The sequence below is a fragment of the Trichoderma harzianum genome, assembly GCF_003025095.1.
Source record: "Trichoderma harzianum CBS 226.95 unplaced genomic scaffold M431scaffold_11, whole genome shotgun sequence".
NCBI classification, from domain to species: domain Eukaryota; kingdom Fungi; phylum Ascomycota; class Sordariomycetes; order Hypocreales; family Hypocreaceae; genus Trichoderma; species Trichoderma harzianum.
In genome coordinates, this window is record NW_020209259.1 from 611,281 (window position 1) to 636,428 (window position 25,148).

The window sequence follows — 25,148 nt, forward strand, 5'->3', positions numbered from 1 at the left end:
CCGGTCCCATGTCCTCGGCTCGACGACCAAGGATGGGGGCGGGGAAAAAAAAAAAAAAGGAAAAGAGAAAAAAAAAAGTGACAGAAAGATAACGAGGGGCAGTCTGAGGAAGATTAAACGAGCCCGGCTGGCTAGTCAGTCCATACATGAGCGACGGACGTGGCTCCGGGCTGCCCTCCTTTGCGTGTGTCGCCCTTGTTCTCTCGCGTGTGGAGAAGAGACCCTTGTCTTTTCTTTTTCGTGATGTGACTTGAACTGATTGATTGATTGCCAAGAGAGAGAAAAAGAGAGAGATGTCGCAGCTGAAAAAGCTTCGCTTGAAAGAGAAAGGGGAAAACATGGACAAGCCCGGTTGGTGGTTCGGTCTCGTATGAGTAGGTTATGTAGCTCGTATGAGTAGGTTATGTAGACATAATGTATGTGAAGAGGGCTAATTATGTACCAAGAAATCGTACAATGTTCATTTGGTGCCGTACGGGACCAAGTTTCCCTCCCTGCGCATCTGCCACAGAGACGCTGGCTCAACAACCCGGCAGGGGAGTTTCAAGTGGCGGATGGCATCGCCAACGCAGTTCACCTCGCTCCCAATCCGCTCCTGGTATATCTCAATCTCCCGCCAGGATCGTGTCAGGGCCACGGAATTCCACGTCTCAACCACCTTGGGGCTCATCTCCAGATCCCACGTCCCGCGCCAGGTAATGGACGCTTTGCTCCCCTTGACGCGATAGATGAAGGCGCAGGCATCGCCCTTTGCGCCGTTCCAGAGCACAAACGTGTCCAGCTCCGGCATGCGCTTCGCTATAGCCGCAGCCCTGCATAGCAAGTCCTTGATCCTGCCTTGGCTGTCCGGGTTCAGGTTCGCGTCCTCTTTCAGGAGCTGCGAGGTGAGCGCCACGGTCTTGAGCTGCGGCCACGTATAGGCCGGCTTGCAGTGGCGGAGGACATCCTTGGCGTCGACCATGAATGAAACGGCGAGGTGCTTCAGGCCGAGGCTCTTCCTGGCGAAGGTGTCGCCCAGGGCGTCTCCAATGGCGACGGAGTTGATGGTAGGGGGCGTGGGACCCCCGTTCTGCTGCCGTTGCTGGAAGACTTTGTAGAATTTGCGGGAGTCTTGGAATACTACCAGGCTGGTGACACATTTGGAAAGCTTTTGTAGCATTGCATGACGGAGAGCTAATCATCAGAAGAATGTTAGAAGTGATTTCAAGACGGACAGACCATGATATGGCAGTTCAAAGGACAAAGACACACATACCTTTCACATAGTCTCGTCTCCTGTCTACACTTGCACTATCATGCAACGTCCATGGCTCATAGCTCATGTGCTCCAGGAAAGGCAGCGCCTCGAGCATGGCACTTATCCCAGCCGGCGAAAGACACCTTCGAAGCTGTCGACGAATGACAAACTTCGTCGCGCAGACAACCTTGGGAAGCGGCTCGCGCTCGAAGCTCGTGTCCAGCTTGATAGGCCGAAACATTCGACGCACGGCCTCCTCCGGCGCATACCTGACTTGCTTGCCGTTGACCCAGCCATGGTTAAGGTCGGTGACCATTTTACCGTCTCCCTCGGTGCGGTCGTCGGAAAAGTACAGCGGCTGGAACCAGTGCTCGGAGTCGCTGGGTGAGAGGACGTTGAGTTCCAGCGTCAAGCTGCCCTTGTCCCAGGTGCTGAGGGTGGTAAAGAGCTTCATGATGGCCTCCTTGACGATTTTACTGATGTTGGATGGTGGAGGGTTCCATCTCGCACAGCAGGCGGATTGGTCTCTGGGGAGGTCGATCTCGAAGAAGATGTGCTTGACCAAGTGTCTTTTGTGGCGTGGGACCATGACGTTCAATTCGTCGAGATCGGAGACTTCCAGCTTCAGCTTCTTGTAGTTTTCTTTTTCAATCACGTCTTGCCATTCTCTGTTGATCGTGGCACAGGATTCCCAGCCTGGAAATTTTTGGTGGGCGACCTTTTCCATGATCATGAGGCGGAGTTCAGGGGGGAGATACATCCATGATGATCTCGATTGGCTGGGAGACTCTACGGGGTATCCACCGGAGCAAGGAAGAAAGCCAGACATCTTGAAGATAAGTCTTGATATAAGGTCCTTGTTGAAATTGGTGTATTGGTATAATGGTATATAGATAGCTGCTCTTGGGCGAGTTGCTTGGATCGGTATATCGGCGGATTGGGGAGGTTTGGATCTGAGTGCTTGGATCTGAGTGCTTGGAGCTGAGTGCTTGGAAGTGCTTGACGAATTGAACGGTGGAAAATGGGCAATGGCAGACATATGGGGGGGTGCTGGGTTTTATAACCGGCATACAAAAGCCTCTATCTCATTGTTTACATTGGAGAGTTTTGTAAACATTCAGAGAGTTTGGGCAGAGATACTGTTGGCTTGACAATGGGAGTCATATGGAACATTCACACTGTCGATATCTGTAGTTTAATGCCCAGTGGCTGAAGATATGGAGAAGAGATGGGCAATGGCTGAGACTATCGCGGGATTCAGGAGAACTCTCTGGCTGGCTGGGCTTTAAACACGAACAATACATGTGTATGTATAGATAGATTCGCCTGGAGAAAGATAAGGAGTGAGGGGGTTTACGATGTGATACGGAAGAAACAATCACGACCTGGCTAGATACATCACAAGGGGGGGTTGGCGAGAACCACAAGAAAACGCACCCTTTCGAACCCAGACCATACTTCACAATACCGGTAGACTTGATTCTGATGAGCCATTGAACGAAAGATCTCGATCAAAATCCATTCTTCGACTCGAATATTTACGTATCTACATATCCAAAACAACAACTCCCTCATAACCAAACCCAAGGAAAAGGTCAACAAAAGCCATTACGGAGTAAACAGAAAAGTAAACAAGCCACACCAGACAAGAATAAACAATTAAAAAACACTCCGAGGTTTCCTTTTCTTTCTATTTTCTTCTTCCCTCAGCCTCCCCAGATATCCTCCTTGAAAGCCACCGGTTAGAATAACACCAAGCAACACATACCGTCGATACCCCCGTGCGAATTGCAAAATCATAACATGGTATATACGGTGTTATAGAACTGCCAAGGTTACGGCACGTTCTCTTCCGGTCCCCTTCCGTCTCTTTTTTCTTTTTTCCTTTCCTTTCTTTTTGTTTGCTCAAACCGGGGTCATGGGTTGGGACTAAAGAAAGACCCTGACCCCATGAAATGCGAAAAGAAAAGAGAAGAAAAAAAGAAAAGGGATTTGTCTACTAAAATGACATGGGTATCGGAACATCAAGCCACCAAGTGATTCTGGACTAATAATCAAGAAGAAGGAATACGTCTCAGATTGTCAATACTGAAAAGGGGCATCAAAGACTCGACTAATACATTCGACTAAATAGACAACAGCACTTCCTATACGTAGAATCATATCACGAGTGAGTCTACCGAGACAAACATTGTCCCTCAACCAATTCTATTTTCAGGACGGATTATTTCCTCCTAGTGGCTCCCAAACCGCAGCTAAACTGAGACACCTGCAGGGGGCCTGCATCTAACCAATTGGCTCTTATTTGCAGCTTTACGGCCGCTTGAATGCATGCATTAGACTGTCTCTCGAGAATCGTGGAGATGCAGCTTCTGCTTCCGCCATCGTAGCCTCCAATGATAACCCCTGGTCAGACATGCTTCGGATTGACAACACGGCAAGGTACAGCACAAGTTCTTGGGCATCAAGGATCGTACACATTATTTTTGGTCCCCTAGCATCGGAGAGCGCTAACAACAACAGCTTTGCTAATTACGTAGAGGTTTTTCCCATGTAGCCCAAAGCCAAACCATGTCTGCGCGTATCCGACGCGGTCCAAAATGGATATGTAGGTTCCCCTTTGTAGTCCTCCAAGTGCATCCTACCAAACGCCAAGCTGCTGAAAGAAGGAATCTTACAGTGAGAAATGGTATCTCGCCAGAGCTGGGCTCAGTAAGAATAAAACATTGCTGAAATAGAAACCCGAATCGAGGACTTGGGTAAAATGGATAATAAACGATTCGAAAAAACGTAGTCATCATCATTGCCGAGGCAGGCGTGGCAGAAAAGAGGCCGGCAGAGGATCTGGTATTGACATAGCCTTGCGAAACGGGGGGAGGAAGAATAAAAAAAGTCATGAGCTATCGTCTCTCTCGTGTTGGATCTTAGCCTGCGTCGAGACGTCATAGGCCTCGGAAAAGCTCGAGAGAGATGCTGGAGGATGGAATATCACCAATGCATGTCCGGATTCCTAACTCGACGGCATGCCGGTATTGGGCTCTTCCTTGGGAGCGGCTGGGGGCTCCAGACCAGCCTGCTGTGCAACGCGCTTCCACGTCTCCAGTTCTCGGTACAGCCGCTCACACTCCTGCTTAAGCTTGTCGTTGGATGCACTAAGCTCTGTTATGGCTTGCTCTGTGAGCAGCTTTTCCAACGTCCACTTTTCAATGTTTTGCTGCTCGTTCTCTTTGAGCTGGGTGATGAAACTAACAGCCCGCTGCAAAATCGATCCCTTGTTCTTCTCGCAGCCCGGGACAATCTTGGCCAGCTCGTTAATGCCTTCGTTGATAGTCTCGCGGCGTCGGCGCTCCACTGTATCCGTGTCAATGCCTTGTATTTCTTCTGTAGATCCAGAGGTTGTATTATCTTACCTTCTTTGTGATTATCCTTCCGCATCTTGTGCCACTCTTCTGAACCAACACTCGGCTTCGGGTTGGGGGGAGGCGGTGGCACTGCGTATCTGTGCTGTGGTGGAGGAGGGTGAGATTGAACGCCGTTCGGGGGAGGAGGAGGCTGGTTTTGGTTGACCGTAGGGTCCATCATGGGGTCGGGCTGTTGTGTCACGTCTGTGAAAGGGGTATCGTGCTTGAATGCATTTTCGTGGCCGTGGTCAGGATCAACAGGTCCCTGTGCAGAAAACTGCTCCTCGGTTGATGAAGGGACATGGAGGGTCGGGTACATGCCCAGAGCAGCCTGCGCAGTGCTGGTAGCATTGGAAGGGTCCGAGGCATCGGTGTGATCTGCAGCGGCAGCTTGCTGGAGGGCGTTGAAATCGGCAACATTAACACCGCTCACAGCCGCCGCTTGCGAGGCCTCAATGGCATTCTCGATGAAGGCGGCCGTGTCCGCCGGCGACGCTGACATGGCTGCTGGAGGAGCGGCACGCTTTGTGCGCCCGAGATTGGGACTTTCTAATTCGCGCTTTCGTTTCTGGCCAGGAGAGCCAGGAAAGCCAGATAGATCGGGGTGTTCAGAGACAAGTGTATCGGCCATCATCTAGCTCTTGAGAAGGGGGAGAGACCAGCGGTGGCAAGCCGGGATGCAGTCGACCAGTTGAAGGTTTGCACGCTTGGCGGTTTGGCCAGACAGATGAATTTTATAGTAGATTGTTGAAAAGTCAACAGTCAGCTGAAGTGCATGTGGTTGGACAGTCTTGAGCCTATGACTCTGGTTAGACGACGACACTAGAATGCGATGCCTGCAAGGATTTATTAAGGAAGCGCGAAAAAAGAGAGGTTTCAGCTTGGCACTTTTGGTCCATGCCAAACGCGGGAACTCATATCACTCGACAACAATGGCGGCAAGGGAATGCAAGGCTGAGGTAGAGATGAGCAAGGGGTGTGTGCTTGCAGCACAGTGCCTGGTCACGGACGAAGATGGGCAATGCGAAGCTGCAAGAAGCTGCAAGAAGCGCACATTCGCTCGACTTGAGCCGAGCCTGACGTCGTGCACGATCCTAATGCAACTGCCGCCGGTGGTCTGAGACAGCGGGAGGACACCGGCGGATGATTGCGGTGCTTCTCATTCATCGCGGCTCACTTGAGCTCACGGCGACAGTGAACGGCTTGCGGCCGCATCATCACCATCGCAAAGCTTCCAGCAGGCAAAGGCATACATCCGTCCACCTGATGCAGGCGATGCGGTGATTCAGCCATGACAGCATCAAGCAAAAGCTGGGATGCAAGAGGCACCATTGATACAATGCGTATCGCGGCGGATGTGACGAAGCTTCAGATGCGAGGTGGTGCGCTGACCAGCGACGATGCTACGGCTTTAGGAGTGCAGAGAGGAGCAAAAAGAAAAACAAAAAAAAAACTCGTCGCAAGGCATCTCCCGTTGCTGCTGCATGGTGGCCCAAAAATGCGCAGCTCGGCCATCTTGAAGCCATCGTGATGAACGAACGGGTAAGGGAAGTGCATAGTAGGGACATACCGTGACGATCATGTGCTCTGGAGCCAGATCACGGGTTTGGTCGTCTCACGTGTTTTGCGTGATCAATCTCGTGATATCGCGCGACGGGGTCCGAGTCGAGTGTAAGTCAAAGCTGCAACAGCTTCAAGTGAAAAAAAAAGCACCAGAGGGCATTAAAAAGCTGAGAAAAAAAAGTGCACGAAGAAAGCGAGTGTCGCGACGGCTGTGGTCAAGGGCCTCTTGTGACAACTCTTATGCTTACAAGGCGTATTTTTGCTCCTTGGAGAGACCAGATGCGTCTACGTTGCAGAGAGAGACGGAGGAGAGGCGCTGAGGGACAAGGTCGGGTCACGCGGCGGCAGAAGGGAGGCAACACGTGCAATCTGGCGGGAGGCGATAGTGATGAAATACTGGCGATGCCTTGCCCGCGGCTCGGCGCTAGGCCGCATTGGGGCTGCAGATTGCGGCCTGAGGCTGAAACCCGGGACTCTCGTCTGGGCGGTTGGAGCCTTTGGAGGGGGGGGAAGCAGCAAGTACAAGCAGCAAGTACCGGATACATGCACTTGGCGGTGCTTGGACAGGCACCGAGGGCAGATTCTGGCCTGGCAGGTATCTGGTAGGGACCTGGTAGGGGACAGCTGCGCCGGGCCCGCGGCCAATCAGCACGCGCGACAGGGCACGTAGGCGCAGCGAATGGGGAGAAGCGCCGGCGCCTGTGGGAGCGCATGGGTGCTGGAAGGGCTGGAGATTGGGTGGAGGCGGAAAAGGCAACCGGCGCATGATACAAGAGGCAGACCTGGTGTTGTTCTGTTGGGTCTTGCAACTGTTCAGTATTGGTACTTTGGGCGAGGATGGAGAAATGACACAGCTGGAAGTACAGTTGCCGAGTACGAGGTACCGACAGAGTACTGGCTACGTACATGTACTCGTACGTGGTTCGCGGCGGCGGGCTGAAGCATGCGGAATTTGCTGCCACTGAACCTCGACGGAAGCTGCTCCGTGGCGTACCTGGCACCTCGCCGTACACGAACGGGACCAGGCGATAAGAGGCAGCGCTCGTACCCCGTACCTTGCACAGCAACCTGGAAGCTGCAAGCAAGAAGCAAGCATCACTGGTCCCTCTCCACTTTGGCTGTCCGCGTCTTCCCTCCCACGGTGGGGCCCAGCAACACCATCAGACAATACCACGTCCGGCTGAGGCCCCTCCCGCACCGCGCAAGTATCACCTGCTAGGGTTGCTTGCGACCTTGCTGAGTCTCAGTCTGATGATGAAGGTCTGGCACAGTATTTATTTGACCAAGTATGTGAGCAACTCGCAAATCCATTCACCGCATCGTCCTGCTGCTCTTCACCGGCCCAAAAGCGCCGGCGCCTCGACAGACGCCTCGAGTCTGCAGTCACCTGAGGCCACAGCGAATCACTTGACTCCCTAGTGCACGGGTGAGACACTCACTCATGCGGCCCCCAAATGCTGAGCTGACGGTTCGTCTGAATGCCATTGCCATCAGCTTGAATCGCATGAGAGAGGACGATGTAAGAGGAAGATGTTTTGTTATTCACACTCTTGACGTCAACTTTTCAGCTCGAGTGGTCGCCTTAAACATTCCTAAGGTGCTGATAGAGCTACCAACGCTTCCGTCTTCTGGTGTATAGCATACGGCCATCATCCATCCCACCCTCCAGATTCACACTCATGCTGATCATGTAATATATGTAAACTCACACTAAGACGGACAGAGGGGGGTGCTCACCTAATAGTTGGCATGCCCAGTGACTCGACATCTTAAGAGTGTTTTCCTTAGTGTCATGTAGGCAACAGAAAGCTAAATGAAGTGTATTGATCCTTCATTCAATTGAGTAATGGTAATATGTATGCTTGGCCAGCTTCACGCTCACCGGGATGGCGTTACGCTACCTCAGCATCTCAGGACGGCTACACAAAGCTGCAGGAAGTCATCGGTCATTCTTGAGGTATTTGTCGATACTGGAACAAGGTAACATGAGTAACAGAAACTACTTTTTCATGAATATCCCAGCCGAGAGTAGATATGATACGCGTAAATCTCGACGGTTCAGCGGATGATGCAGGTGAATCCAGTCGAAAACGTCCATGCATAGAACCATTCCCCCCATGATCATCTTGGTGACCCGTTGGCTGATCAGCTCTAAATCGGATAGGCTTGCACATACCCACACACATGCATGCTTTACTTGCAAATATATGGAATATCTATATCTTGAAGTAGCTGAGAGCAGCATTAAGAGATAATAGCTGGTAGTAGCAAAATGAAGAGATAGTAATTGGTAGTAGCCTGACATAGCAACTAGCAAATTATGATGCAGAGTACAACCCATTCGACTACCTGTCTTGCCAGAGATGCATTCTATGTTCAAACCACCGACCAGCTTGGGTCAACCAGTTGACATCACACGACGCCAAATATTATGTGAGCCGCGCTATTCGTTGTAGTCGGTTTTCCATTCGTATTCTGAGAAAGTCACTTCTTCAAATCCCAACCTGGACAGTGTTATGCATGTTCTGTGAATGACCAGCTTTGTCAGCCTCCAGGCTGTTTAGCTTGTCGACCCCATTTACGAGGGAACGACATCAACCTGGAACCTCAAATTCGATCAATTTATCTTCTGGTGTCGTTTCTATGGCCATCTTCCGTAGGTTTCTAATCTCCTCAGTCTTCTTCCGAATCTTTTCTAGTTCCAATACCAGGGCTTCTGTAAAACGCTCAAAATGCGATACCAGGACGAGAACAGTGTTTTCACTTCCCTAACATCGTATCAATCGTATAACTGCTGGCTGACTGAAAGGATGACCTGAATTATAGACCAATCATTAAGAGAAATAGTAGTATCTTTCTAGTATTCTCCCAAGTGGAAAGGGGTGGCTAATAATTAACTGAGTGATGCATCATTTTCCTATGGGCTTTTATAAGATGCTCTGAATACATCTGCCGACTCTAAAACTACTCAAACCAAACAAAGTACATTCTATTGTTCTCATTCAGATGCTGCTGTAGAGATATTAATACATATTGCCGTCGCGGGAGTAAAGTGCAGTAACAATACCGAACCCGATGGCGATTGGACGTATAATGGCAGACCCTAAGTTCATGCATGGAGTAGTGTAATATTATAAACAAGAGAAGATTGGGACATTTGGTGATCATTGTATACTGTGGCTGCACATCGTTTTATATAGCAAGAGGAGCTGTAGGAGGCAGAAGAGAGTCCTATCTAGCACGACTTCACGGCGATGTTGCCAGAACCGGCATTTCAGAGTACTGATACATGCACACTACGGAGGAAAGCTGTATAAATTGCACAGGATGCTAAAGGATTGATGCCAGAGGAGGGGAATAATTGTAATTGGAGGTTGACGATAAAGCAATTGCATGCGCGTAAGCTTGTATTTGCCGACTGAGAGCAAACAATTGGCTGAAGATAAAAGTACATAATCCAATAAGTTATTCCCACCTCTCAGCCTCATATACGAGAAATGGCTGAAATTGATAAGAACTGCAGATTCATCCTTTGGGAACAGTCCAGGTATAAATACTTCTTTACGGGCGATGAATACAATTGAGAGACGAAATGTAGGCGTTGAACGCAAAAGTTAGCGGTCGCTTTACCCGTTTTACCCCGCTGAAGAGTCGCCAATCCCAACCTCAAGGCGTCTCACTAGCCATTCGCGGCGTACATGTACAAGCCAGGCAACTGATGTCATACGACTCACATCAAGCAGTGCATCCTTCAATTGAAACTTCCCTGCAAGGCTTCCTTGTTGCGCGTCACCTTTTTATCTCAACCCTTTGATATTCATCAATCAGGGCTTTTCATCATCCTCTCATGATGCTTCCAGCCAATGGATCTACAAAAAGCATTAACCTCTTCTAAAGAGATGGATTGCCCTCCTGGCAGCGAGCAATACTTTGGACCCCAGGTCGACCCTCGATGTAGACCATTTGATTTCACTTTGCTGTTTGAAGACATCTTTTTTGTTGCTGTGCCGGCTGTCGTGTTTCTCATTCTCGCGCCTATACAGATATGGGGCCTCTTCAGGAGACGAGCTGCGTTTTCCGTGAGGTCAAGGGCCATCCGGCGATGGAAAGCGGTTTGTCTCCCGTCGATAAACACAACCGATGTACTTACACATTCTATACAGGTAGCTTTTACCGCGATCCTTGCTGTGCAAGTCGTAAACCTTGTGTTTAGAGCTCAATATGTCGAGTTGCGAACTAAGTTATCTCTTCCGGCGGATATCTTGAGCTCTACGGCTACCGTAGCCGCATTCTTCCTATCTAGAGCAAGCCATGGGCGATCACTTCGGCCGTCAACAGTCCTTGATTTGTATTTATCTTTATCAAGCCTCTTGAATATTGCTCGAACAAGGACCTTGTGGCTACTGGCAGCTGGCAGCCCTGTCCCGATTCTCATGACGGTGAATCTCTCTCTCACTCTATTTGCCCTCCTATTGGAGTCCATTGAAGAGAGAAAGCGTCTTTCGAATGGTTCGCCGGAAGAGTTTAGCGGGATCTGGGCCAGAATCGGTTTTTCCTGGCTTCTGCCCTTGCTCAAAACAGGCTATGACAAAGTTCTTTCTCAGGACGATTTGCCTAATCTTGACACTAGGCTTCAAAGCAGGGTACTGCGTCGCCAGCTGATCACGACTTGGTCTAAATGTGAGAACAGATGCATACAAATCTTTGATATGTCCATGACTTTGTCTAAATGCTAATAGAACCATTCTCCAGATGATCCAAAAGCTCGACATAGTCTGGTGAAAGCATGTTTTCGGACCCATCTTTCGACCTTACCTTCAGCTGTGATCCCCAGATTGTGTGTCACTGCATTCACTTTTGCTCAACCATTTCTAGTCGAGACCACAATTGGATTCGTTGGCGATGAGAACGCCAAGCCATATCACGGGAGAGGGCTCATTGGCGCATGGGCTCTTGTGTATTTGGGTATTGCCGTAAGTAAAGCTTTGTTTTAATAAACTCATATATGCTAATGATCACGATACAGTTATCAAGATCTCTATACAAATATGAAACCTCTAGATTCATCGCGAAGCTGAGAGGGGGGCTAATTGCTCTTGTATATCAACGAAGCCTGAATATCCGCACCGCCGACGAGGGAGATATATCTGCCGTCACTCTAATGGGCACCGATATTGAACGCATAGCGAGTGCGATGCAGCTGCTCCACGAAACTTGGGGCTCTCTTCTGGAAATATCAATTGCATGTTGGCTGCTAGAGCGGCAGCTTTTCCTGGCTTGTCTCGCCCCAATTGCTCTCGTATTAGGTGAACCTCGCGCGTACCCGTCAAGATTCGGTGCTCTCTCCATGCTAATGTCAGCACCATAGTATTCATTGGCATTACATCGCAAATATCGGTAGCTACCCAGAATGCACAAGTTGCATGGATAGAAAAGGTCCAAGAAAGGCTGCGTGCGACCACGTCTCTGCTCGGGGACATAAAGGCTATCAAGATGCTTGCGTTACCGCAAGTTGTATCGAGGCTGTTGACGAATCTCCGAACCAACGAAATCAAGACGTCGAAAACATTTAGGGAGTTGCTCGTTGCCACATTAATGCTCTGTATATCTTCCAAAGCTATGGATGTACCCTCAAGCACTGTTGCTAACAAACAACATAGCCCTCACACCCTTGAATCTCGCCCCTGCCGCGACATTTGGCGTCTACGTTGTCATATCCGTCTACTGGACACACGGATCTTTATTGACGACCCAAGCCTTTACTTCTTTGGCTCTGATAGGTCTATTGACAGGTCCTGTCATAGGTTTCATCCAATCCTTGCCCCAGGTTCTGCAATGTGTGGGCTGCTTTGATCGTATCCAGCAATACTGTAATTACGCAGATGTTGACCTCAAAGACGAAAACTATTATGAGCCAGGCCACGTCGATCTACGCGATGAATCCGAAATTTACCTCCTGGCACCTGATAGTCCTCCCGAGCACTTTGATGCTCCGCATGGCGACACCATTTCTCTACACAGTCAAGGCTTTAAATGGAGCAAAAACGGCCCTGCGATACTCAAAGACCTGGAGCTTGATATCAGTCAAGAGGCCATTACTGCGATTACTGGCCCAGTAGGGAGCGGTAAGTCGTCATTGATGAGTTGCATTTTGGGTGAAATGATCGACATTTCTTCCCAAGAGGGTCAACCAAAAATATCTCGGCAATACTGTAAACATGTAGCATACTGCTCCCAGCAGCCATGGCTTGAAAACACAACCATTCGTAACAATATCCTTAGCTCATCGCCTTACGAGAGGAAATGGTATGATGAGGTCGTTTCTTCTTGTGGCCTCAATGCCGATCTCAATCGTTTCAAAAAGGGAGATAAAACGAACATTGGCAGTAGAGGTCTCAACCTCAGTGGTGGACAAAAGCAACGCATAGTCCGTCATACCCTTTTCTCCACCAAATTTTCTTGAACAACACTAACATAAGATATTTGCTAGGCCCTAGCTCGAGCCGTATACGCAAAGAAACCGATAGTACTTCTCGACGATGTATTCAGCAGCATGGATGCTCATACTATTGACGTTGTCTCTTCCCGCTTGTTCGGTCGTGTAGGCCTTCTTCGCAGGCAGCGAGCGACTGTCATATTGAGTACTCACCACCGTATGTTACGTTATATCCTCAGTTGATCTCTCAAATCACTCACAAGGCCACCAGGTAAACTCATGGCGCTTTCGGATAGCATCATCGTCTTAGAAAATGGGAAAGTAGCGGCGAAGGATACACCCGCTTCCTTGCTTCAGAGCAACGGCTACGTCAATAAACTTGGCATACAGCTTACAACTAATGAAGATGTCACTGAAGCTGCTGAGCCTTCAAAATTGCCGACAGCAGAGGAAGTTTTCGATATTGCCGCGGACGTCGCCATCAACATCTCTGAAGAGACGGATGGTAAGCATGTTGATATTCGGCGCAAAAGAGGCGAGCTCTCCGTTTATGCATATTACCTTGCCAGCTCTGGCTGGTACTTTGTTGTCTTGTATAGTGCTGCAGTTACAGGATGGATCTTTTGCATCGAATTTTCGAGTAAGTGGCTCAAGACCTATTCTCTCGTTCATTGACATGAAAGTAACCATACCCTAGATGTGTGGATGAAGTGGTGGTCTGCTGCCAATGCCTCAGAGCCAGACAAGGATATCTGGATGTACCTTGGCATTTACGCCCTTCTAGGTATTCTCGGCACGTTAAGTGGCTGTATATGCGCTTGGTAAGACGCATTTCCTCTAGTACTATCGGTAACAGTACTCACTCATATTCGCAGGGCGGCTTTTATTTACATCATCTCGCGGTCGGCTGCTCAACTTCACTCGAATCTCCTGCAAGCAACGCTCAGGTAGGTAAACGAGCATAAAAGATGCCAGTTACGGTGCATTAACGAATGGTTTAATTAGAGCACCGTTCTATTCTCGGTCAACAAGAGACCTTGGAGAGCTCCTTAATCGGTAAGCCTTTAACACGTCTTTTGCTCAGCCTTCCCAGTACTAACCTCGTTCCATCAGATTTAGCAGAGATATGGAGCTCATCGACATGGAGCTTCCTAGTAACATGGTCAACTACACCTCCAGTGAGTTCAACCTCCAACTTTTGAAGGGCTGAAGCTAACATGTTGTTTCAGCCGTCGTCTTATGTATAGCCAAAGTCGTCATTATCGCCATTTTTACTCGATATCTGGGAGTGACAATCCCTTTCTTCGCCGTCTATGTCTATTTCCTCCAGAGTTTCTATCTGCAAACGTCTCGCCAAATCCGACTACTTGCCATTGAAGCCCATGCTCCTCTATTTACTCATTTTAGTGAATCAATCGCAGGAGCAGTAACCATCCGGGCGTTTGGATGGCAATCATACCACCAAGAGCGCAACTATCGTCTCATTGATGCTTCACAGAGACCTGTCTATCTACAGAGTTGCATTCAGCATTGGCTCAGTTTTGTGCTTGAGATGGTGACTACAGTATTGGCATTTCTTCTTGTCTCTACAGTCCTTATCTGGAAAGACAGGTTTAGCCCTGGAAGTGTTGGTGTGAGTCTTGTCACTGTTATTGGATTCAATGAAGTGCTGGTGCGACTTGTTCAAACCTGGACGACTTTGGAACCAAGTATTGGTGCAGTGTCAAGAGTCAAACGCTTCTCGGAGGAGACGGAGACTGAGGAGCGGAAAGAAAAAGGAGCATACGTACCAGCTACGTGGCCACATGCTGGCGCTGTTGAATTTGCAGGCTGGACCACGTCTTATAGGTTAGTATCACTCCCTAATATCATCTTGAAAATATTCCCAATTAATTCGTATCCGCAGTACCATGGCAGACTCCAAGCCAGTACTAAACGGCGTGTCATTGTCGATCGAAGCTGGGCAACATGTTGCAATATGCGGTCGAACCGGCAGCGGCAAAACCTCTCTAATACTTTCCCTATTACAGATGACTGAGATTGTCGAAGGCAGCATCTCGATAGATGACGTAGATCTTTCGACTCTCACCTGCGCAGAAGTACGCTCACGTATTAACGTAGTGCCTCAAGATCCCTTTCTAATGCCAGGCACCATCCGCTTCAACGTTGATCCCTTCAATGGTGCTTCAGATGAGGACATTATTCGCGCGCTTGAGCAAGTGCGACTACGGACCATCATTGACGAACAGGGGGGGATAGACAAGGAGATTGATTTGTCGTCCTGGTCTTCTGGGCAGAAGCAGCTTCTTTGTTTCGCCAGGGCGATGTTGAAGAAGAGCAGGATTCTTATCTTGGATGAAGCAATGAGCAGGTAAATATCTACAAATTTACAACCCCTCTAACCAATTTCTTCGTTTACTTTCGCTAACACTATGCTTGTTATAGCGTCGATCATGACACAGAGACTATCATGCAGGAAATCATTGACACGCAATTCAAGGAATGCACAGTCCTCGCGGTGATGCATCGCCTAGAGCATATTCGCCGCTACGACAAGGCCGCCGTATTTGGAGATGGCAAGCTGTTGGAATTTGATGCCCCTGAGGCGCTTTTGTCTGGGGACACGAACCTTGCAAGGCTTTATTCTTTCTATCAGAGCTGATGACTGCAATTGCATTACCAGAATAAAATTGTAATTATTTCTCAATTCACTTCACAGGGTAACATTTGTTGTTTGAATCCCGTCGATCCCGCAAAGCCTCCAATAACCGTGTTGCCCCCACTTCATTGCGGTGCGATCACGGAGCGCCTCCGAATTTTGACTCTGTCTAGATGAAAAAAGAGAAGAGAACGAAAAGTCAATGGATAATTTGCTATGTGTCAACTTTGCATGCTCGAAATGGAAGGAACAGGTTGCTCTTGCTGAAAGTCTTGGTGGCCTCGCTTCAAGAAACGAGAAACCCCCACAAAGCATAGAAGACAAGGATTTCCAGGAAAGTGGTAACAAATTGGGAATAGCAATAGCTATACATGGCAGAAGCAGCAGGAAGGCGATGACGAATTGGCAGATGTAAACTCTACGGGCGAGGATTAACAGGAAAGTGGTAATAGATTAAAACGTCTCGACTACCTATAGAAACATGCAGCAGGAGGGAAAGGATAAAGAATTAGGACATGTCAATGAGTATACAGAAAAAGATCAGCAGAAAAGCATTAATAGACTGGGACATCTTAATTATAGGTAACTAAATGTAATGATTAGTAGGGATGCAATCATTAAGCAGAGTATTAATATTGACTAGATGCTCCAGTCTAGCAGATGCAGACATATGTACATGCACGCCGGGTTGTAAATGGATTTCTCCCATGGCCTTGCTTTACTTTAAAATTCCATCTCGACACATGCGATCCTATGGTAACAAAAGGAATCGTCTCCCTCCCGCAGGCAAAACTCTGGCGGCAATAAGGCGTCCAATTAACAAGATGGCCATTTTGATCCGATAGACACGTTATTCTCTGTCTATACTGCCCTCAGGCGAGGTTCATAGGTAGATAGACAAGACAGATAGGTACAGGTAGTAATATTACTCCCCGCCTAACCTTAGTACCTAGTAGTTATAGACTACTTCTCCAGGCAAGCTGTCTCCAAAACCAGCCCCCAACCAAATCTCATGCTCCTTTACATTCCGTATACGCAAAAGCAATGAAAATAACTTTGCACAAGCGGTACTCTAGAATTTGGATTCGATTTGTTTATTTTTTTAGGTCTTCAGACGGACATGGAATTAAAACATGTCCATCTGGATCCTTCCCGCCCTCTCTATCTAAAAGCAATGTAGTACAAATAAGGCGACAAGTTTTGAGGAATCATTAAGGGGTTATGTGGTAGAATGCATTGAGCAACAAAAATGGTCAATTGCATCCACTTTATTTGGAGAAGTAGTGGTTCTCATCGACGGTACGTCCACGGATGTACTGGGGCTCTGAGCCGCGAACGTAAATGTCCTCGAAGAGAATGTCGGCCTTGGGCTCAGGGATGGCCATGGCCTCAGCAGCGGCGACCTCCTCGGCAATGTGGCCGCGGGCAGCCTTGTCGATGCTCTTGAGCTCCTCCTCGGTGCTGACCTCCCAGTCGATGATCTTCTGCTTGAGTCCGGCAATGGCGTCGTTGGTTGAGCGCATGCGCTGGATCTCCTCACGGGTACGGTAGGTGGTGCCGGGGTCGGACATGGAGTGACCACCGTATCGGTAGGTGACGTATTCGAGAACCATGGGGCCCTTGTCGGCAGCAGTCCACTCCTTGCCATACTTGACGGCGGCCTTGACGGCGAGAACATCCATACCGTTGACCTTCAGACCGGGAATGTACTGTCCACGCTTGTAGTAGTCGGTCAAGGCAGAAGAACGAGCAGCAGAAGTACCCATACCATACTTGTTGTCTGTGATACCCCTGTTAGCCCTGCATTGCTCCACATGACGAAGAAAAAAAGTCGCCGGTTAAAACTCACTCTCGCAGCCAAACAGAGCAGGAAGGTTCCACAGCTTAGCCATGTTGAAGGCCTCAAAGACCTGACCCTGGTTGCTGGCACCGTCACCGTACAGAATGACACTGGCGTTCTTGCGGCCGGAGTACTTGTGGGCAAAAGCCAAGCCAGCGCCGACAGGGACCTGGGCGCCGACAATACCGTTGCCACCGTAAAAGTTCTTGGCGAACATGTGCATGGAGCCGCCCTTTCCGTAGGAGATACCCTCACGGCGGCCGAGAAGCTCGCCGATGATGGATCGGACAGAGCCGCCACGCATCATGGCGAAACCGTGGCATCGGTAGGCGGTGATGATGTCGTCCTCCTTGGTGATGGCATGCTCGATACCGACAGCAACGGCCTCCTGACCGGTAGACAGGTGGCAGAAACCGCGGATCTTCTTCTCCTTGTACAAGCGATCGGCAGCCATCTCCATCTGTCTGAGCGATTATTAGTACTGTCCACGGCAGGCGGCTCTGAGGGCGCTTGTTGCTGCATACCTGATGGCGACCATCTCGTAGTACATCTGCTTCAGCTCCTTCTTGGTCACCTCAATCGTGTAGGGCGGAGGGTCCAGCTCGTAGGTCTCGAAGCTCTCGTCGCTGAGGGTAACCTGGAAGGGCTCATCATCGGACTATACCGGATGGCTGTCAGCGGCTGTTTCACAACGTTTTCTACAGCCATTGGCCTGCAAAACAAAATCTCCCAATACAATCCACCGCATTGCCGCACATTCCACGCGGGCAAAGAAAAAACCGCATTGAGCATACCTTGGGCACCGACTGGTTCAGAGATGCTGAAGCGGCATCGGTGGTGACGGACCGGGCAGCGACGGCAAAGGCCGCAGGGGCTCTGGTGCGCAGAGGCAGAGCCCGGGGGGCTCGAAGAGCTGCTCTGGAGAACATCGCGACGGCTGGCGTCTCTGGGAAGTTCTGTGGAGGGAATTGGCGAGGGAGATGGCAAAAGAGTCTCTCCAAGCTAACAAGCTTCCGAAATTTCGCAGTGTTGAGGTTGGAGGTTTGATTGTTGGATAGCGCTAGTCCGGGAAGGGACTAGGGCAGGAATCTCACGCGTGGGGCACGAAAAAGAAAAGAAAAAAGGACAAGTACCGTAAATAGTAGGCCCGCAGATACTCCGAGATACCTTCATTGCTCTGGAACTACCCTAGAGCTCAGTCACGTGAACACGACGCGTCTCGTGATAGCCCACCCCAGAACGCGGGACTCAATTAACGCGATTCTGCCTGCTGAAGCGCGTCATGCTATTGACTGGGCTGACCAAAAAGAGCTGTCGGTGCCTAGGCACCACCACTAACTCGACCACTATTCTTCATCATAAATACTGCTCCGTTTTGACTTTTGGTTGCCTGAGATTTCAATCATCTCAATTGATTCGCTGTCAACCGTCTCTTCTCCCATCCAGCTCTATAAGAGCACTCTATAACGTCATGGCTCCGAAGCAGGCGACTCTGGGGTATGTGAAGCCAACACAGAAGACAATTGGGTGTGTTGATGGAAGTGGTGCGGTCAATGCGAGCTTTACTGATCACGGTGGGCGTCCAGGAAGTTCTTTGGGGCGAAGGCTGGTGCGCCGGTAAGGCAGACGACGCTGGCTTTTGCGACCAAGGCGGGGAGCAAGGAGACTGCCAAAGACAAGGCCGAGGAGGATGGATCTGAAGGTGACGCAAGTACCAAAGAAAACTCTGATCCGGAAAAGGGTAAGATGCTTTGTTGCCTCCCTTTGCTCAATCACAATTGACTCATCCTCTAAAGATTCAAAAAAACGGCCGCGATCACCAAAGAAGAACAAGGAAGCAAAGGCAGCGGAGGTTGAGCCCAAAGTAGACGAAGATGAGGATGACGCCCCTGTTACGAAAAGAATCAGACGAACACGGGTCAAGATTGAGGATGACGAAGACGAGGCTCCCCAATCGCCCCCAAAATCGTCAATCAAGGAAGAAGCTCCAAGTAGCCCTACTGCTAAAAAGAAGAGATCGCCGAGTCCCAAATCAAGCCCCAAGTCGAGGTCTCAATCGCCGAAGCCAGCTAAAGCAACAAAGGAGAAGAAAATTGCTGCGGTTGAGGAAGACGGCGACAAAGTTATGAAGGATGAGGAGTCTTCAGAGTCAGCATCAGAGGTCGAGAGCGATACGGAAGAAAAGAAGGCTGTTACTGCCAAGGCGCGCAAAGCTCAACAGACAATGCTCCAGAAACATGAAAAAGACCCTTATCCCGACTGGAAAGCTGGAACCCCTGTACCATACGCGGCTCTTTGCAAGACGTTTTCTCTCATTGAGCTGACCACGAAACGATTGATCATTATGGAGCACTGTTCGCGCTTCCTGCGTCAAGTTATGCGGCTCACTCCCGATGACTTGTTACCTACGGTTCTCCTCATGATCAACAAGCTCGCTCCTGATTATGCAGGCATTGAGCTCGGCATCGGTGAATCTCTAATCATGAAAGCCATCGGCGAAACAACCGGAAGAAGCCTGCAGGTTATAAAAGCCGATCAGAAAGAGATTGGTGATTTGGGTCTTGTAGCTGTGAAGAGCAGATCAACACAGCCAACCATGTTCAAACCCAAGCCGTTGACTGTGAGAGGTGTCCATCAAGGGTTGATGGCCATCGCGACAGTAACTGGTAATGGCGCCCAAGGCCGCAAAGTCGACGGAATCAAGAAGCTTTTATCTTCCTCAGATTCTCACTTGAAGGAAAAGGTAGACATCAACAAGGATAAGGGCGGCCCAAGCGAAGCAAAGTACATTATCCGATTTCTGGAGGGAAAGCTTCGACTTGGTCTGGCAGACAGGACTGTTTTGGTTTCACTGGCCCAAGCCGTTGTAGCCCACGAAGCAGAGGTCAAGGGCCAGATCCCCAGCACCACAGATTTGGAGAACGGGGAGTCTATTCTCAAGACAGTGTACAGGTACGTGCATGATGCGACTTTTTTGGCTGACGAACTCGATGCTAATCCAAGATAGTGAGCTGCCAAGCTACGATGTCATCATCCCAGCTATGCTCCAGCATGGAATTCAAAATTTGAGAGAACACTGCAAGCTCCGGCCCGGTGTGCCCTTGAAACCTATGCTGGCCAAACCAACGAAGGCCATCACAGAGGTTCTGGATCGATTCGAAGGCCAGACCTTTACATGCGAGTACAAATACGATGGCGAACGTGCTCAGATTCATTATGTGGCCAAGGATACTTCAGCAGGCTCAGGAGTCTCGTCCATCTTCTCCCGCAATTCCGAAGATCTATCCAAAAAGTATCCTGACGTTCTTGCAAAGCTCACTACGTGGGTAAAGGAAGATACAAAGAGCTTTGTTCTTGACTGCGAGACCGTGGCTTGGGATATGTTGGAGAAGAAGGTACTGCCTTTCCAGCAACTCATGACCCGCAAGAGAAAAGACGTCAAAACTGAGGACATCAAAGTCAAGGTTTGTGTCTTTGCTTTTGACCTGCTGTATTTGAACGGAGAGGCTGTTGTGGAAAAATCGCTTCGTGAGCGAAGGGAACTTCTCAGCACTGCGTTTGTTCCAATTGAAGGCGAATTTGCATTTGCAACGCACATGAATGGTCAAGAGCTGGACGAGATCCAAACGTTCTTGGATGAGAGTGTCAAGGCATCTTGTGAGGGTCTGATGGTGAAGATGTTGGATGGCAAGGAGAGTGGATATGAGCCCAGCAAACGAAGTCGAAACTGGCTCAAGGTAAGCAAGATCTTTCAGATAAACATACTGTACTCGGTTTACTCTAACGCTGCGAAACAGATCAAGAAGGATTATCTCTCCGGCGTCGGTGACTCCTTGGACCTTGTTGTCTTGGGAGCCTACTATGGCAAGGGCAAACGAACATCCGTCTACGGCGCTTTCCTACTGGCGTGTTACAATGCTTCCACTGATACTTACGAAACGGTTTGCAACATTGGCACTGGTTTCTCCGAACAAGTCCTTGAAGATCTCTATGCTCAGCTCTCGCAAATCACTATCGCTCGCCCCAAGCCGTTCTATTCACATTCCGCGGGTGGACAGCACCAACCCGACGTCTGGTTCGAGCCACGCTACGTGTGGGAGGTCAAGACGGCAGATTTGACCCTCAGCCCTCGCTACAAAGCTGGATGGAAAGAGGGTGTAGACCCGGCGGGCGAGAAGGGCATCAGTCTGAGATTCCCGCGGTTCATCAAAATTCGTGATGACAAGAAACCGGACGAGGCAACCTCTAGTAGGCAGGTTGCGGAAATGTACAGGAAACAGGAGAGCGTGACGAAGAGCAAGGGTCCGTCGGTGGATGACGACTTTGAGTATTAAAAATAGAGGATATTGCTGGGGAAACTATATGTACCGATATTTTAGTTTGGGTGGCAGGTTTTTTTGGGTTCTTATTTAGGGGTTGCTTTTTTTGTATGAGTTATGAGATGCATTGATTAGACACTCTGGCATTGCATATTATTCATGATTATTAATTTTCTGGGAAACGATTCTGCTTGCTGATACCACTTTCTGTGATAATTATCATGTATTCAACATTACGGATAGCTGTCCAAGGAAAAAGCTTCCAAGGCATGTCTACAAATCTAAAAAAAAATCTCAATCTACCGCAAAACGACCTTTCAACTCCGTGTTCTCCTTTATAATATCGATCCCCTATCAGTATCATCTGCATCATCGGGTCTCAGGAGGCCCCTCTGCTCCTCATCTCTCCCCTCGTCCATGATGCCGCTCTCCTGCTCTCTCGCCCTATGTCCAGCCCCAGAAGAAGAAGAAAGACCAATAGTGCGTCTCGTCTCGTCTGCCCCGTTCAGAACATACCAAATATCCTTTTTGGTGAGCAGACCCTGCAAAACACCACGATCTGTGAAGAGCATATATCGCAAGCCTAGTTTCTGGAAATACGACACCACGAGATGCAAAGGCGTGCGAGACGGCAAAGTGAGCGGCGTCTGATCCATCCACGGCCTTAAATCGAGCGAAGTGCGTGGGTCTGCGAGCGGCTGATGCGAAAAGTACGCCTCCGTCTCCGGAGGCAGGCTCCGCGGCGACTGGGCCGCGGTCTTCAGGTTATAGCTGAGCTCTGCGCGGGAGATGTATCCCAGTAGAATGGCCTCTCGCGGGTCAGAAATGACGGGGAAGCCGCGGTGGGGATGCATCTCGAGGATGCTGCTGAGCGAAGCCATGGTATGTCCCGTAGCCGTGAGGACGACGAGGTCTTCGATGCGAGTCATAATCTCAGCAACAGGGACGTCGGGGATTGCCACTTCCTCGCTGTTGTCGAGGAATGGGTATTCATTGAAGTGAATCCACGACTCATAGATGCCGCGGCGCGAGAAGGCGTCGCCGACCCATTTGGAAATCATGACGGCGACCATGATGGGCAGGACGTACGTGAGTGCGCCAGTGAGTTCGAACATGATGACGACGATGGAGACAGTCATGCGCGTGACGCCTGCGAGAGCTGCTGATGCACCGACGATGGCATATGTAGCGGGAGTAATGCATGGGACGTCAGGGGCGCAAGTCTTGAACAAGAAGAAGCCGCGGGCGTTGTCTACCCAAATCTCCATCAATATGCCCATAGCACGGCCGACCAAGGCGCCGATGGCCATGGACGGCAGAATGATTCCCGCGGGAATCTGCAGTCCAAAGGTAATGGTGGCAAGGAGGAAGCCGACGAGAGCGGCAAAGATGAGGAGAACAATGGTGCCGGCTGATGCTGCGCCAGTTTTGCATAGTCCGATCTGGTCATCGAGGTTCTGGGAGCACTCGGTGAACAGGTTGGACACTAGATCAGAAGTCTGGAACTTCATGTAGTGGTTTGGGTAGTTTACGAGGGCAGTGAGGAAGGCTACGGCGAGGACTTGGGTTATTGGGCTTGGAAGCCAGGACTTGGCCTTTTTCCATCGAGCGACGGCCATGTTGGCTTTGATGAAGAGGCCACCGTAGACGCCCTATATGATTCAAGTTCATCAGTCTCTGAAGAAGTGGCAAGGCGAGAGTGAAACAATACTTACGCCAATGATGCCCAGAATGGCATAGGGCAATATCTCAAAGCCTTGCCAGTCATGACTATACTTTGTCTGATACATGACAAGCTTGCCTGACCTAAAGGGGTCAAAGGCCTGCAGAATAACGGCGGCCGCCATGGCACAGACGAAGCTTTGCCACATGGTCTTGTCTGGGAAGAAGTAGGAGATTTGCTGTTTCGGAAATCAGACTGCTGAAAAGTTGCTGCTGTTTAGAATATGTAGATTCCCATACCTCAAGACTAAATAGCACTCCTCCTATGGGGGCTCCAAAAGCGACTGAGATGCCTGATGCTGCTGCCGCTGAGAGCACTTCTCGTTTGCGAGCTATTGTGATCAAGTCAGTGGATAGCACGAGACAGCAGCGGGCTTGAAACCAGTGGTTGTCACATACCCTCATTGTCATTGATATTAGAAAAGAGCTTTATGAAAATGTTGGCGCAACAACATGCTACATGCACCAGAGGGCCCTCCTTTCCTAGCCACATGCCCGAGGAGACAGCAAGAACCTGTCCGAGTCAGCGCTGCTAATGACAGAGTGAGATACTAGACAAGTCTCACCAAACCAAACGACTTTGTAACCAGAGTCCATGGGCCCAGGAACTTGCGAATGACGAATCCTCCCAAGACGGTCTTGATCTCGGGGATACCACTGTGCTTAGCATGGATGGCATATTCCTGCACGAGCAGCGCCGCACAGTATGCGAAAAGGACCTATCCAGGCATCTAGTTAGTACATCCTGAAGGTGCATCAGTGCAAAGGGAATGCCACGTACCCCAAATGCCAAGAAGAAGAAGTACTCAATGAACCACTTGCCCGCGCCCGAGTGGATGCCCAGAGCCTCGCTCCAAAACCTCCATCCGGCGCACTTGGATCCCTGATCATAGCCATAGCAGCAAAAGTTCTTGTTCAGATAGAAATGCCCGCCCTCCGGGCCGCTGGTGCAGAAGCCAAGCTTGATGTCGCCCAGCCAGTCGGTGGTGATGTCGATGAGCGCCGCAATCACACCGACCGCCAAGCCCGTCAACAGCAGCACGATCCAGACTTGGCTGGCGTCCAAAAGGTGCCTGACATAGCCAATGATGCCGCCGCCCGAGCTCGAGCCCAGCACGCGCAGGCGCTGTCGCTCTTTTGTGTATTCGAAGATCCAGTCGATGGCCGTCAAGTCCTCGTAGCCGACTCGTCGCCCGGGGCCCTCGGCATACCAATCGTGGGCGAGGCCATCTTTCCCATCTTTCGAGCTGGCGGCTGTTGCGCTTCCAAAGACTGCCTCTCGCAGCGATCCAGAGACGCTGGTAAGCGAGTCGGACGGCTGGTGTCTGCTGGAAGGGCGCTGCTGCGGTCGCGGAGGCGATGCGGATGATGAGCCCGTCAGCGTGGAGAAGACTCGCAACGGGTTCGACAGCAGCGCGGGCTTTTGTTTGCGCTTGAAGGATAGCGGCGCACCGAGATCGCCATGGATCGGGTCGTGGTCGAGGATGTCGCTGTCGTGATCGTGATCGAGATCATGGTCGTCGAGGAAGTCGAGCTCGTCGGACGAATCCGGCGTGATGATGGCGGGCGTCTGGGAGGATGATGAAGCTGCAGGCAAATGCTCGTGGGCTCCAGACATGATGCGACAACTCTATCCCATCTTCTGCTGGCCAGATTCAGCGAACCGAAGCTCAGTTTCGTATGGATCTCGAATCGCCGTTGGAGGAGCTGAAACCAGCTCAGCGCAAGGGCGGGGCGGATGGTGATTGGCCAGAGGGGCTTTACAGGCCATTTGCACAGTGCTTTGCGCCTGAGACTCCAGCAAAAGGGCCGCTTCTTATTGCTTCAGTGGGCTTGATAGCTTCGAATACCTTCATCTTCATGTCCTTAATAACATTCACATTTGGAAATTGTTTTGTATATTTTTAAACTCTTTTCATCAAGTTTCCCTTATTCTAGCAACCATATACCTTACTGAAACTACAATGCTGA

At 50.0% G+C, this 25,148-nt stretch overlaps 6 protein-coding genes across 6 annotated transcripts; 2 read left to right on the top strand and 4 right to left on the bottom strand.

Moving 5' to 3' along the window:
- Window positions 1–460: 460 nt before the first annotated feature.
- M431DRAFT_522696 (hypothetical protein) lies at window positions 461–1,997 on the bottom strand (the record flags this gene model as incomplete). The annotated part of the gene is made up of 2 exons (XM_024920513.1): window positions 461–1,147; window positions 1,404–1,997. The coding sequence occupies 2 exons, from the start codon at window positions 1,995–1,997 to the stop codon at window positions 461–463; spliced, it is 1,281 nt and encodes a 426-aa protein (XP_024771407.1).
- Window positions 1,998–4,247: 2,250 nt separating this feature from the next.
- Window positions 4,248–5,269, bottom strand: M431DRAFT_8060 (hypothetical protein; the record flags this gene model as incomplete). The annotated part of the gene is made up of 2 exons (XM_024922960.1): window positions 4,248–4,588; window positions 4,648–5,269. The coding sequence occupies 2 exons, from the start codon at window positions 5,267–5,269 to the stop codon at window positions 4,248–4,250; spliced, it is 963 nt and encodes a 320-aa protein (XP_024771408.1).
- A 4,831-nt stretch (window positions 5,270–10,100) lies between these two features.
- On the top strand, window positions 10,101–15,299 carry M431DRAFT_92543 (hypothetical protein; the record flags this gene model as incomplete). The annotated part of the gene is made up of 15 exons (XM_024924372.1): window positions 10,101–10,313; window positions 10,365–10,881; window positions 10,954–11,174; window positions 11,228–11,507; window positions 11,570–11,803; window positions 11,862–12,628; window positions 12,692–12,854; window positions 12,909–13,277; window positions 13,335–13,458; window positions 13,513–13,584; window positions 13,643–13,693; window positions 13,751–13,815; window positions 13,867–14,485; window positions 14,544–15,008; window positions 15,083–15,299. The coding sequence occupies 15 exons, from the start codon at window positions 10,101–10,103 to the stop codon at window positions 15,297–15,299; spliced, it is 4,377 nt and encodes a 1,458-aa protein (XP_024771409.1).
- Window positions 15,300–16,564: 1,265 nt separating this feature from the next.
- Window positions 16,565–18,065, bottom strand: M431DRAFT_92323 (hypothetical protein; the record flags this gene model as incomplete). The annotated part of the gene is made up of 4 exons (XM_024924341.1): window positions 16,565–17,076; window positions 17,146–17,600; window positions 17,661–17,794; window positions 17,931–18,065. 4 exons carry the CDS (start codon window positions 18,063–18,065, stop codon window positions 16,565–16,567), a joined length of 1,236 nt encoding a protein of 411 aa, XP_024771410.1.
- A 363-nt stretch (window positions 18,066–18,428) lies between these two features.
- On the top strand, window positions 18,429–21,641 carry M431DRAFT_18952 (hypothetical protein). The gene is made up of 5 exons (XM_024913192.1): window positions 18,429–18,633; window positions 18,723–18,877; window positions 18,933–20,088; window positions 20,144–20,873; window positions 20,934–21,641. Exons 1-5 carry the CDS (start codon window positions 18,608–18,610, stop codon window positions 21,468–21,470), a joined length of 2,604 nt encoding a protein of 867 aa, XP_024771411.1. The 5' UTR covers window positions 18,429–18,607; the 3' UTR covers window positions 21,471–21,641.
- Window positions 21,635–25,003, bottom strand: M431DRAFT_121812 (hypothetical protein). Its single transcript, XM_024912143.1, has 6 exons — window positions 23,959–25,003; window positions 23,744–23,896; window positions 23,577–23,691; window positions 23,418–23,509; window positions 23,171–23,356; window positions 21,635–23,107 (listed from the first exon to the last, which is right to left on the bottom strand). The coding sequence occupies exons 1-6, from the start codon at window positions 24,793–24,795 to the stop codon at window positions 21,791–21,793; spliced, it is 2,700 nt and encodes an 899-aa protein (XP_024771412.1). The 5' UTR covers window positions 24,796–25,003; the 3' UTR covers window positions 21,635–21,790.
- Window positions 25,004–25,148: the final 145 nt, after the last annotated feature.